Source organism: Palaemon carinicauda, chromosome 9, assembly GCF_036898095.1.
Source record: "Palaemon carinicauda isolate YSFRI2023 chromosome 9, ASM3689809v2, whole genome shotgun sequence".
In the NCBI taxonomy this organism is placed as follows: Eukaryota; Metazoa; Arthropoda; class Malacostraca; order Decapoda; family Palaemonidae; genus Palaemon; species Palaemon carinicauda.
The window spans coordinates 120058188-120071569 of record NC_090733.1 but is presented as its reverse complement, the minus strand read 5'-3'; the positions used below and the strand labels follow the sequence as shown (position 1 = coordinate 120071569).

Sequence of the window (13382 nt, the reverse complement as noted above, 5' to 3'; positions counted from 1 at the left end):
ATGTCCCATAAGGACTAGCTTCTTGATTCATGTCCCATAAGGACTAGTTTCTTGATTTATGTCCCATAAGGACTAGCTTCTTGATTCATGTCCCATAAGGACTAGTTTCTTAATTCATGTCCCATAAGGACTAGCTTCTTGATTCATGTCCCATAAGGATTAGTTTCTTGATTCATGTCCCATAAGGACTAGCTTCTTGATTCATGTCCCAAAAGGATTAGTTTCTTGATTCATGTCCCATAAGGACTAGCTTCTTGATTCATGTCCCATAAGGACTAGTTTCTTGATTCATGTCCCATAAGGACTAGTTTCTTAATTCATGTCCCATAAGGACTAGTTTCTTGATTTATGTCCCATAAGGATTAGTTTCTTAATTCATGTCCCATAAGGACTAGCTTCTTGATTTATGTCCCATAAGGATTAGTTTCTTGATTCATGTCCCATAAGGACTAGTTTCTTGATTCATGTCCCATAAGGACTAGTTTCTTGAAGTGATAACAATGACCATATTAGGCACACCTTCAATAACTCGGTTTCAATTTCCTCTTCAGAATCTTCTCTTTACTGAATAGTTCATATATTTATTAACCTTGTATGTTTCTTATTTCTTAACATCCCACCAAAACCAGCATGACGTACTCATATTACAATAGTTTATTTTCTTTAAGCTTTGGCCTATCAAGTAAGCATTTCGTCCCTTTAGTGTTTTGTACATGTTAGTCAAAGTACTTTTCAGAGATTTATTATATCCTATGGATATCAAGCATCACCTTACCTCTGATCATCTGACTTCTCCAAAGTACCCAAACCTGTTCCAGTTTTGAAATTCTCTTTCTAAGCGACCTAAGTATCCTGAATACCGTTACGAACTGACACCAAATTCTTTTAAATTGACAGGTCAGCGTTGTTTCTAATTCCTTTAAATCATGTTAATTATAATAATAATAATAATAATAATAATAATAATAATAATAATAATAAATTCGTTCCCCCTATCAAATTTAACCAAAGATTATTATGTCGCTCGATGTTATGGCTGCATTGTTAAAAAAATACGTAATTTCAATCAGAAATTCTCCGTAAAAATATACTGTTCTCAGCCGTATTTCAGTAAAATACAGGCGACCGTAATTTTACCCTATTTTGTTATTATCTTTTACGGGTTGGTGACCGTAATATCACTCTTTTACGTCAGTATATCCGTTTTAAAACGGTAAAAATCCTAGAATAAATGTTGCCAGGCATTTGCCGTTTTTTAATGCAAATTTCTAACAGTATGGGTAACTATTCCTTAAAAAAAAAAAAAAAAAAAAAAACCAATGGATACCATTTAAGCCACAATATCTTCATAAATTCAATCTATTCTAAATAATTTACAATGATATTCATTGTACTACTATTCAAACCCATTAGCCAATAAATGGAGTAATTTTGCCTTTAAAAGTTTAAAGGCTGCTCATGAATGGCAGGGGCAAGGGACAATGGCATTGCCCTATCGAGTAGGATAATGCCCTAGAGACTGACCGTATATACTGTACATATGATCAGCGCATAAGCCTCCTCTCCACCCAAGGTAGGACCAAGGAGGCCCGGGCAATGGCTACTGATTAGTCAGCAGATAGACCTATAAACTCCCCCAAACCGTCCATCCTTAGCTCACAAGGATGGTGAGATTGCAGCGACCAAAGGAACTAACGAGTTTGGGCGGGACTCGAACCCCAGGCTGGCATTCACCAGTCAGGGACGTTACCACATCGGCAACCATTGCCCTTTGTGCATAGATGAAAGTTCTGATAATCAGGACCAACGACACAACAATAAGCAAATTCCTTCGTTTTCAATGTACAAGAAAAGTCACGCAAACTTGATGATATATAAGAATTTACGGGTAATATCTATGTATTAGGAAGAGGAAAATGATGAAAAAACTGCAAAAGGTAGAAATATATTTCAGAATACATAATGAAAAATGAATGAAAGAGAGAATAGGAAAACCTTATATCCTTATTATGCCTGAACGGAAAAGAATGAAAAAAAAAAATAGTTATCCTATAAGCTGTTGAAACAAATGATAAAAAAAGATTGGAAATCCTATAACTAATACTCATTCATTCATAAAGCTAAAATTGATGATGTGACAAAGTTGGTCCCAAATTTTACAAGATACAAAATCAAGTATGCACTCCGTGAATATATATATATAAATATATATATATATATATATATATATATATATATATATATATATATATATATATATATATATATATATATAAATATATATATATATATATATATAAATATACACTCAGTATTCATATTTTCATACAGTCTATAATACTGCATCAATAAATACAATCTTTAAGAGTAAACAGAACTTCAGTCAATAAAATACATCATAATCCTTGTCAAGTAAAAGAAATCCAATTATAAAACTCAACCAAGTAAGCACTAAGGCACTTAACCGAAAATGCATATAGAAAATTCCTCGAAAGCCTCTTAAAAATCCAGAATAAATCAAATAAATACAGCATACAATTATATCAGTCAATAATTCAGTCACATAACACTTGTAAAATGGATATAAAACCAAATGAATGTCATGATATACTTAACGCAATCTTCTTTTTTACAGTTCTTCTGACTGAACTAAAACTAATAGTAAATTCTTGATCTACATATCTGAAAAATGAAACAATACACCAATCAACGTTCTTACCGGATCATAGAAAGAGACAGTAGATAAAAATTGAAACATGTTTGAAATAAGTAAAAAGGGCAGATACAGGAATCATTACACAAGAATGTATAATCCAATGGGGGAAAAATAGCGAAAAACAAATAAACTCACTAGGACATGAAGCAATTGTTCATTCAGATACAAAATATGTTATAGGAACTATGAAATAAGATAAATATTCACAAAAGTAATGAAGTTTATTTTCGACCTGAATAATAAACGATTGACTGCAAAAGAAAGTCAGAAAAAAGATAACTATGATGAATATCATGATAAAAGCAATGCTCTCTTTCCTATACTAACTATTCTCAGAACGATTAACGCAATGTTGATTAATGAACAATCTTATGGTCTTTCTCTTACCTTGAGCTGTAGATGAATTGTGCTCAGTCAGAAGAGACCATCAAATATGTCGGACCGATTCTCCCACACACTAAAAAGAAAGAAGTTAATAATAATAATAATAATAATAATAATAATATCACTATTACTAGCTAAGCTGCAACCTTAGTTGTAAAAGGGGAATGCTATAAGCTCAAGGGCTCCAACTGGGAAAAATAGCGAAGCGAGGAAAGGAAATAAATTAACTACAAGAGATGTAATGAACATTTAAAATAAGATATTTTACGACCAGTAGCAACATTAAAATAGATCTTTCGTATATAAACTATAAAAAGAGATTTATGCCAGCCTGTTCGACATATAAATATTCGCTTCAAGTTTCAATTTTTAAAATTTCACTCTATATCAAGAATTAACAACAATCAAAACATAGAAACAACCTAAATAATAATCATAATAACATCAATAATGTAGGATTAAAGTCATGACTGAGGACCTTAGACTCTGCCCATGCCATTGCAAAAATGGAGGAAAAATTATAATTAATTTTCTGGAAAAACAAAATAAATATATAAATTGCAATCTTTTTTGTTATTAATTCGATTCAATATCTTAGACGTAAAAACACCTTACAAACCAAGAACCTTACTTGTCAGAGGATTTCTTCAAGATCCCACGAAGTGGTCCTATTGCTGGGGTCTGAAAGATAGAAAATAGGATTAGGTAAATGGATAATAAACAAAATAACCTTCATATGCTAGTTTTACAAATGTCAAAATTCAGAACACGAAAACATTCTACATAAGATATTATCTAACTATATAGTGCCTTTTTACCTATCTATTGATTGTAAGACAGTATTTTTAACTTTCAATTTGCTTAAACGTTTCCATCTAATGTATATGTATACATAAATACATAATTATATATATATATATATATATATATATATATATATATATATATATATATATATATATACATATATATATATACATATATACAGTATATACACACACACACACACACATATATATATATATATATATATATATATATATATATATATATATACATACATATATAATTATATCATCAGTCAGTTATAAAAAGACAAGAAAGATCTTGAAACTTACGGTATCTGTGTTTGCTAAAGTGGAGGTACTCTGGGCTGGTGTAACATTAGGCAAGATACTAGATAAGTTGATATTGATATTCTGCTGAAAACCACCAACGCTCGTTAATCCCACACCTGTCTGGGTGGGCCCATAGGTTAATTGGAATCGAGGGGGTGCAGACATAACACTTTCTGGATTCTGAGTTCCCATTTGGGAGCTTGGGCCAGAGTGAAGAGAATGCAGATTGGAAAGTTCAATATTTTGCAGATTGGGTACAGCACTGGGGGTCCGAAAACGTTGAGAAAGTGACATTGGATTCGCATATCTGAATGCAGGTGGCTTGAAGTCTTGCTGTTGTGCTGTGGGTCTTGAAAACTGAGGCACAGTTAAGTTCTCAGAAGATGTAGGCTTTGTTGGAAGGAAATTATGTTTTAGTTCACCTGAAAATTCCTTGTTCACATGTTGCAATGAGGGACTAGATCCTAAAAGTTGCGAAGATGGATCTATATCAACGGATTGAGATGATAGGTCATTAATTTGACCTATGCCATGTAATGAAGATGAAGGATTCTTTTTATGTGAAAAAGTTTCCTGATTATTGTGCTGAGCATTGGGGTCTGACTCTTGAGGTTGAGGTGAACTTTCAGTAATAAAGGCTTCCTGTGTGGATTCAGCAAACAAATCCTGAGATAGTGACTCCATACTGATCCTTTGATTATCTATATCACTGTTCACTCCTGGTTTAACCTCTTCTGTAACAGGCAAATTGATTCCAGATTCACTATATAGGTTACTGAGTGAGCGTTTTTTCTGCTGAAGACACCACTGGAACATTTCAATGTCACGCCATTCAGCCTTTTGACTTTCAGACACACGGGTACTTGGACAATTGAAATTGAAGCTGGCATCGAATGGAACAGGATATTTTGGTTTAGAGCTATTGGGCTTGCACTGGCTCCTTGATTGTTGAGATGAAATAAACTCTTGAGTCAGCTGGGGAAAAGCATCACTTTTACCTCTAGCTTGACTCCTGGTCATGCTATGGTCTTTTGTCATCATGGGTTTAACACCCATAATAGGTTTATCTTGATGGGGATTAGGTTTAGCAGGAATATGACTCAGAATTTGTTCACGCAAATGCACCTGGCTTGTTCTATCATGGTTTTGCGAAATACTCTCAAATGACTGTTGCATTTTCCCTACAGAGGTAACAGGTTCATTGTTCATATTCGAAGATCCTTGCAGTGAACATAGGGATGTGCTTCTGCCCTCTCTATCACTTGACTGGATACTCTCAAATTTATTGTTATTACTTCTCGCCATTAACTTCATAACTTCAAAAAGATTACCTTTCGAGTTTTGAGCTGGTGCCAATGGTGTATTAGAATTGTGTGAATTTAGCTGTTCTTCAGAGTACCCTTCTAATCCTTGCTGCACAGATTTTTTTAATTCTTCCAAGTTTTCAGTTTGAGTTTTTAGCATATCAATAAGTTCCTGTGTTTTGCGCAGATTATCAATAACATTCTGGGATTTGTTTATGCTTATGTCTGAAGGATTGCAGATACTATGTGTATTGTGTGGTAAAACAAAGGTGGTCAGCGTACTTTTGGCTCCAGAGACCACGGCTCCTTTTGGTATTCCAATTTGAGAAAAACTAACCTCGGGATTAGAAGCCATTGGTGCAGATATGCCTTCCGTATGCTGTTCATTACTATCATTTGCTGATCCAGCAGTGTTTTTCCAACTAGGATTCTTGAATAGTACATTAGAGTTGTTTTGAGATTTGAAAGGATCCTGGGTCCACTGTAATCCAGACATGCCTGACTGAGAGCTCACAGGTCCAACAAATCTGGGACTGGGAACTTGGAAGCCTAAATTATCCAGATTTGCAACCCGAGGAACCTGTAAATTCATTGGGTTGGAGTTACGTGCACCTTGTTGAAAAGGAACTTTAAAACTAGTTGGGTTCTTCGTCCCATTCTCACATGTTTGTGCACAGAATGACCCGGTTTGATTTCTTGCCATAAACTTATTGACGCCTGAATAAATCAATCCTTGTTTTAGTGTTACACTTGAAGATGTACTCAAGTTCTGACTGCTGGTGACCGAATTAGCTAGAGACTTTGTAGGCGATATTCGTGATTTCACTTGGTTATTCTGACCACTTTTGAGCCATCTGTCAAGAGATAACTGTCCTGCTGGTCTAGTTTCCTTACTTTGATAATTTCCAGCTTTAGAGCTTGATTGGTTATTCCCCTGATGTCGTTTTTGTTGTTGTTGCTGCTGCTGCAGATACGGCTTTGAATAGGTACTAAGAGTGCTTGCCTTTGTGAAAGTATTAATGCTACCAGAGCTCAGAGGAGGAAACCCTATTCCTTTTGTCTGATTATTGCTAGTAGTTTGTGTATGATTGGATGAAATACAAGAAGGCTGGCCATCAATATCTTGAATATCAGGAATATCACTTATTTCTAGGGAGTCGTTGAAACTATCTTCATAGTTAACTTGATCTTCTAAATCAATAAATGCCTCCATATCAGGAAAACTATCATTTGCTTTTTCTTCATAGTCTCCAAGGTTTGAAGGCAAATGGGACTCCCCCTCTTCCTGTGGATACATCTGTTTATCTTCTCTCTCCTTATGACTAAAGGTTAGATCAAATTCATTGTGAAACTCCTTCGCCACCATTTTTGGGGTTGGCTTAGCCATCAACATTGGACCCCGGGGAGAGAACTTGAACTTGGATAGTGTATTTCCAGAACTGTCTGTCATCTGTTACGAAAGAAAACATACAATGGAAACCATCTAAATATAAACTAGCAAATAGTATAAAAATGCAAACATTTTCATTAGAATCTCATCTAAAAGTGAATTGTAGTCAAGTACAAAAAAAAAACAATAAAAGAAAAAGGAACATATCAAAGGTCAAGCAACCCATCAAACTACTAAAATAGGTTTCCAAACGACTACCCAAGAACTAACCTTGAGTTTTTTCGGAATTGGATCTTGCATCTGCCTGGATTTTTTACGAATTTCTTGAACATAGGCAGGTAGACTTCCCTTGCTATTGCTCGTATTACCAAGGTTATTCACAGATCCACCAGTAGTTTGGACAGTTACACCAACCTATGGAAGACAAAATAATAACAACAACAATGGAACGAATAAGAAAATAAGTTGCCTCCGCTGCACGATAACTAAGTCTAACCATATGACTGACCTTTACTCTGATACCGTGAAGTATACAAACCCAAAACTGACCATGGGATAATAACTGGCACTAAAAACCGTCAACATCCTAGGTACTGCAGGTCAGTGTGTCATGCACATAAATGCCCAGTGAATAGACCAATTGGCTGACGCCTCACTTCAAACAGCAGCCTTTGTTCTCTTAAGATTTTTTGCGATTAACAAAAGCGATACTTATTTATTTTGGATCGAAAGTATATTGAAGTTGATAATTCATGGGAAAAACAATAATACTGTTATAATAATGATATTAACAATAACAGTAAAAATGCAATAGAAGGATCCTCATTTGTTAGCATGGTTGGCCCTAGTAGTACTGCGGCCAGGTCAATGTTGGTGATATATATCTCCAAAATGTCTAGTGCATATTCTAGTAATTTTTCCAGATATCTTTAAATTAGGGCATAAAAGGCATTCTAATATGGTAGTGCAAATGCAATAGTGTTACTGATAGCAAAGTGAGCGATCATTTCACGGTAAAATACAATTTTGAAACTGCTTGGGAAATAATCGAAATGACAAAAACATTTACTATCAAAAATAGGTGGAGAGAGAGAGAGAGAGAGAGAGAGAGAGAGAGAGAGAGAGAGAGAGAGAGAGAGAGAGAGAGAGAGAGAGAGAGAGAGAGAGAGAGACAACACTATGTAACAAGACTAATTTTTTCTCTCTAATCACACACCCCAAAGATCATCCCTTCATAAGGGAAACATACATGCAGTTACACAATATATATCTTATATATCTAAGCAAAACTGTTGGGGAAAATTAAAATATATGAATCCTAACTCCGTCTATTTTCAAAAGATGTTATATATATATATATATATATATATATATATATATATATATATATATATATATATATATATATATATATATATATATATATATATATATATATACATATATATATATATATATATATGCGTGTGTGGCAAAATGCCATAGTCTCTCCAAAGTTAATTTGCTGTATAAATTCTTGTTTTGTTTACACAATCCTATTAAGAAATCCGTAAAACCTGAAGAGGACTAAGCAGCAGGAAGTTGTGGTGTATGTTCGTGAGTGGGTGTTGTGGGATTAAACTGCGAGGGAGGAAGGGACATGGCATTGGGAAGGCAGTACTGGATTAGTCTACTGTAACCCGATAAATGGGATCAAATTCAGGATGGTAAGAAAAAAGAAGAGGTTCGCCATGATGACAACAACAACAATAACAACGACAACAACAATAACAACGGCTGTAACAACAGCAACAATATTGCGATGGCGTACCTTGCAGCAGTTGTGGGCGCACACCCTTTTGTTATTGCATGTGTGTAGACAGGCGCGTCTGACTTCTTCATGATTTGTCCTTTTCGTTGTACCTGAAATTCATAAATTAGAAAAAAAAAACTATTATAAATTTAGTGATATTATATAAAGTAAATTTAGCTTATATTGAAAAGAAATTTAAATACAGTAGCAGATTTTCATGCCACGTGATGGGAGTATCTCTCTCTCTCTCTCTCTCTCTCTCTCTCCTCTCTCTCTCTCTCTCTCTCTCTCTCTCTCTCTCTCTCCTTGTTAAATGAAGTAAAAAAAGATCAGCCTGACCCAACTGCCTCTAAGCAGACCCAGGCTAAGATATATCCTAAAAAGCCACTCACGAAAGCGGGTCACAATTAGATTGCTGTCATGGCACAATGAACAAAACGTGCAGAGTTTATCTACAGAGGATTTTTCTAACGAATTTTGCGAGAGAGAGAGAGAGAGAGAGAGAGAGAGAGAGAGAGAGAGAGAGAGAGAGAGAGAGAGAGAGAGAGAGAGAGAGAGAATCCTAACTACAGATACAAGGTATATCGTACTTTCCTCACAACTCCAATTTGCTAAATAGTTTTCCATCTTGAATCTATGCTTTGGAATGCTAATTGTCTGACAATCATTCCGAAACACACACACACACACACACACACATATATATATATATATATGTATATATATATATATGTATTTCCCTTTACAATTAATAAGGTAGTCAAATGGTTGAAGTAGCTTCATTCACAAAACCCTAATGAAGAATACTCAATATTGCGGGATTAAGGGATCAACAATTATGAATAACAGCGATATATTTAAAAGCAAATAGTTTCTTAACATGTTATTTCTAACGAAAACTGCACAAATGACGCAAAACAGCAATGAAGAAAGGTAAAACAATTCTGCAAACACTCTGGTGTGACAAAGAAGTAAAATGAAATTATTCCGCAAAAATGTTTGCGTCCTTCCTTCAAATAGTATTTGTTTATAAGAGATATCAAAAGTGACGCGACGCAAAACTCAAGGCAACAATATCTATTATTTTCAATAAATACATCTCCCTCTCTCTAAATTATATACTGTATATGATGTATTATATATATATATATATATATATATATATATATATATATATATATATATATATATATATATATATATATATATATATGTATATATATATATACACACACAAAACAAAAACAACAAAGGCAGTCGTTTCTAATCCACTAAAGGACAAAGGTCTCAGACATGTGCTTTGTCATGTCTGGGGTTTGTCCATTTTCTTAGCCACGCTGGCCGTTGCGAATTGGATATACTTGGAGGCTCTAGTCTGACCGCTCAGAGCAAACCAACCTAGTATGGGGGGTCCTAACTAATACAACTTTGCTGATCATGGAGATACACAAACCTTTTACCACGTGTGTATGTGTATATATATATATATATATATATATATATATATATATATATATATATATATATATATATATATATATATATATATATATATATATATATATATATATATTAAACCATATATATAATACATCTTTCTCAACAGTAAGCCGTTGCGGCTCCAGATAAGAAACAACTTATCCGTTACTGCTCCATTCACACTTTAACTGCTGAGCCAATCACAACCACCTTACAACATGGATTCTCAGCATTTCAATAGTTTTTCTCAAAGCTTTATTACGGCCCCTCTCTGATTTTTGCAGTTCCTTTTAAACTTATCACAGGAACTTCAAAAAACAAACTGTTATCTACACACCATTTACCCTGTATAAACCTACAAGGCTCTGACTCATCAATCTTTCTGATATTTGTCAAATTTTCTTGATTAAATCCTACGATACGACTTTAGTAGACTAAGCAAAATAATTTCATCGTCTTCTATAACCTTTTCTTTATTGCAATGGCATAATTATTACTTTTCCCATTTTTCCTTTCCTTTATCCAGACATGGATTACAAACCTGGTCAATCCAACTACTGTATCACCATCGAAATACAGCCTCTCAATTACACTCGCATCAGTTATGAATCTGTATTTTTTTCTATTTTTTATCAGACACTTCCACAAGCGTTCATCCCTTTAATATTCAGTTCTGCATCTCTCGTCTCCTACCCATTGAAAAAAAATCTTTTATATACTCACGCCACCAAGTTCTGCATAACAACATATTTATTATATATTTTTTATAAACAAATAATACAAATATTCTAGTTTCCCACTGTAAAAAGCCTGTTCTCACACATGAAATATAACAAAATTAAAGATCATACATTATAAACAAACGAGAGAGAGAGAGAGAGAGAGAGAGAGAGAGAGAGAGAGAGAGAGAGAGAGAGAGAGAGAGAGAGATTAATCATTCTATCCTTTATCCCCTTTGGATTTCACAGATCGGGCCTAATTACCGACAGGAAATTTTGGATAACTTGGAGAAATGAAGTTGTTGGATGTGAAATCACTTGGCTGGTGGAACAGGCGAAGAAGAAGAAGAAGAAGAAGAAGAAGAAGAAGAAGAAGAAGAAGAAGGGGAGAGAATATCGACAAATCTTCCCTCAATTTAATTTTGGACGAATATGAGACATTAAGAAAAATTAAGAACACAGTTGCCAGTTTGACACTCGGTTCAACACCTATACTGAAGAGAAGTAACCACGGCACAATCAAATCACAGCCAACAATATAAACGAAACCTAATATGCAGGTGTTCTCTGTATTTGCATTAACGAGACAAAAACCACAAACCTACTATAAGAAAAATACTAATCAATAGAGTAAAACCAAATATACTGCTAAGAGTACAGGCAAACTCTGGAACCCTTTCTGCAATGTATTCACATATTACACAGAGGTTGCCTCACGATCTACCTTTTTTTTTTTTTTAAATTCCACCACGATTTTTCTACTTGGATATTAAATTACTTTCCTATATGCATACATACTCATACATACACACACACACACACACACACACACACACACACACACATATATATATATATATATATATATATATACATATATATATATATGTGTGTGTGTGTATGCGTTATATATTATACATACACACACACATATATATATACAGTATATATATTATACATAAATATACAAGTGTATGTATGTGTTTAGGTAATATCTATCTATCTATCTATCTATCTATCTATCTATATATATATATATATATATATATATATATATATATATATTATATACAAGAATCATAAACTACATAACGATACTAAAAAATGAGTTAGACAGCATGCCTAGAACGTTTTTAAAAATTCAGATAGGGAAAATTTAGGAATTAACATTGATGGTGAATACCCTGACAACTTAAGTTTTGTAGATGACAAAATTTTGATTAGTGAATCATGAGAGGAATTGCAAATGATGATAGATGATTTGAATACAAAAAGCAAAAATGCAGGACTGAAAATAAATATGAGTAAAGCTAAGACAATGTTCAATGAAAATGCATAGAGAGCTAAGGACGTACCTCTAGAGATTATTGATGAATATACGTATTTAGGACAGGCAGTAAGTGTTTCCCCAAGACATGAGACCAAATTTAAAAGAAGGATAAGCTTGTGATGGAGAGCTTTTGGTAAACGAAAGGAGATTATGAAAAGAAAAACGTCACTTTCTCTAAAAAGAAAAGTATTTCATCCGATGGCCCTATCATTAATAACTTATAAATCAGAAACTTGGAGGCTCACAAAAGCCTTAGAACATAAACTAGTAACAACTCAAAGCGATATGGAAAGAATAATGATGGGATTTTTACTAAGAGACAGATAAAGAGCAACATGGATACGAGAGGAAACTAAAGTAGATGATATTCTAACATGCAAGAAAAAGAAATTGACATGGGCAGGACATATAATGAGAATGACATATCATAGAGGAACATTAAGAATAACAGAATGGGTCCATAGATATTGCAAAAGAATCAGGGTAAGGAAAAAACGATGGATTGACGAAACCAAGAAAACTAGCGGGTATAAACTGACAGAAATTCTAGTCTTCGAACAGACGTGAGTGGAAGCACGTCTGAGGCATTTGTTCTGCAATGGACTATAGTAACGGCTGATGATTATATCTATATATGGGAGATCGCAAAACTTGAAACACGGAAATATATATATATATATATATATATATATATATATATATATATATATATATATATATATATATATATATATATATATAATATATATCCATATATATATATATATATATATATATATATATGTGTGTGTGTGTGTATAAACATATTAGATAACGTATATGCACTTAGCAAAGAAAATCATAGCAACAATCTATTATTATTATCATTAACATCAAATATCTTCCTCAATTTCCGTGTTTGAAGTTTTGCGATCTGTCATGTACAGACACAGATATTGCTAAGAAGTAGCAAAAGAAACGTATCATCCCTTCCTCTTAACAGCGACCATTAAGATCAGTTTATCATCTTCCCAAGGACAAAGCCACTTTCACAGTCGCCATAAAACTAGCCCTTATTTCCCCTATTTTTGCCGTCATAACATGCATCTGCTACTCCTCTTCTTGATAACCAGGAAATAAAACCAGAGCGTAGACTCCCAACAATGATTAC

The 13382-nt window shown here is 33.8% G+C and overlaps 1 protein-coding gene across 2 annotated transcripts in view; it reads right to left on the bottom strand.

Annotated features, from left to right (window-relative positions):
* Positions 1-2309: 2309 nt before the first annotated feature.
* LOC137647110 (probable ATP-dependent DNA helicase HFM1) overlaps positions 2310-13382 on the bottom strand; it is a 335745-nt gene continuing 324672 nt past the window's right edge. For both annotated transcript variants that reach the window (XM_068380341.1, XM_068380343.1), the window contains exons 26-31: positions 8723-8814; positions 7183-7326; positions 4219-6972; positions 3732-3781; positions 3104-3173; positions 2310-2682 (exon numbers count right to left, since the gene is read on the bottom strand). In XM_068380341.1, the coding sequence (XP_068236442.1) occupies positions 3131-3173; positions 3732-3781; positions 4219-6972; positions 7183-7326; positions 8723-8814 (3083 nt within the window). In that variant the 3' untranslated portion in view covers positions 2310-2682; positions 3104-3130. The remainder of the gene's footprint in view (positions 2683-3103; positions 3174-3731; positions 3782-4218; positions 6973-7182; positions 7327-8722; positions 8815-13382) is intronic.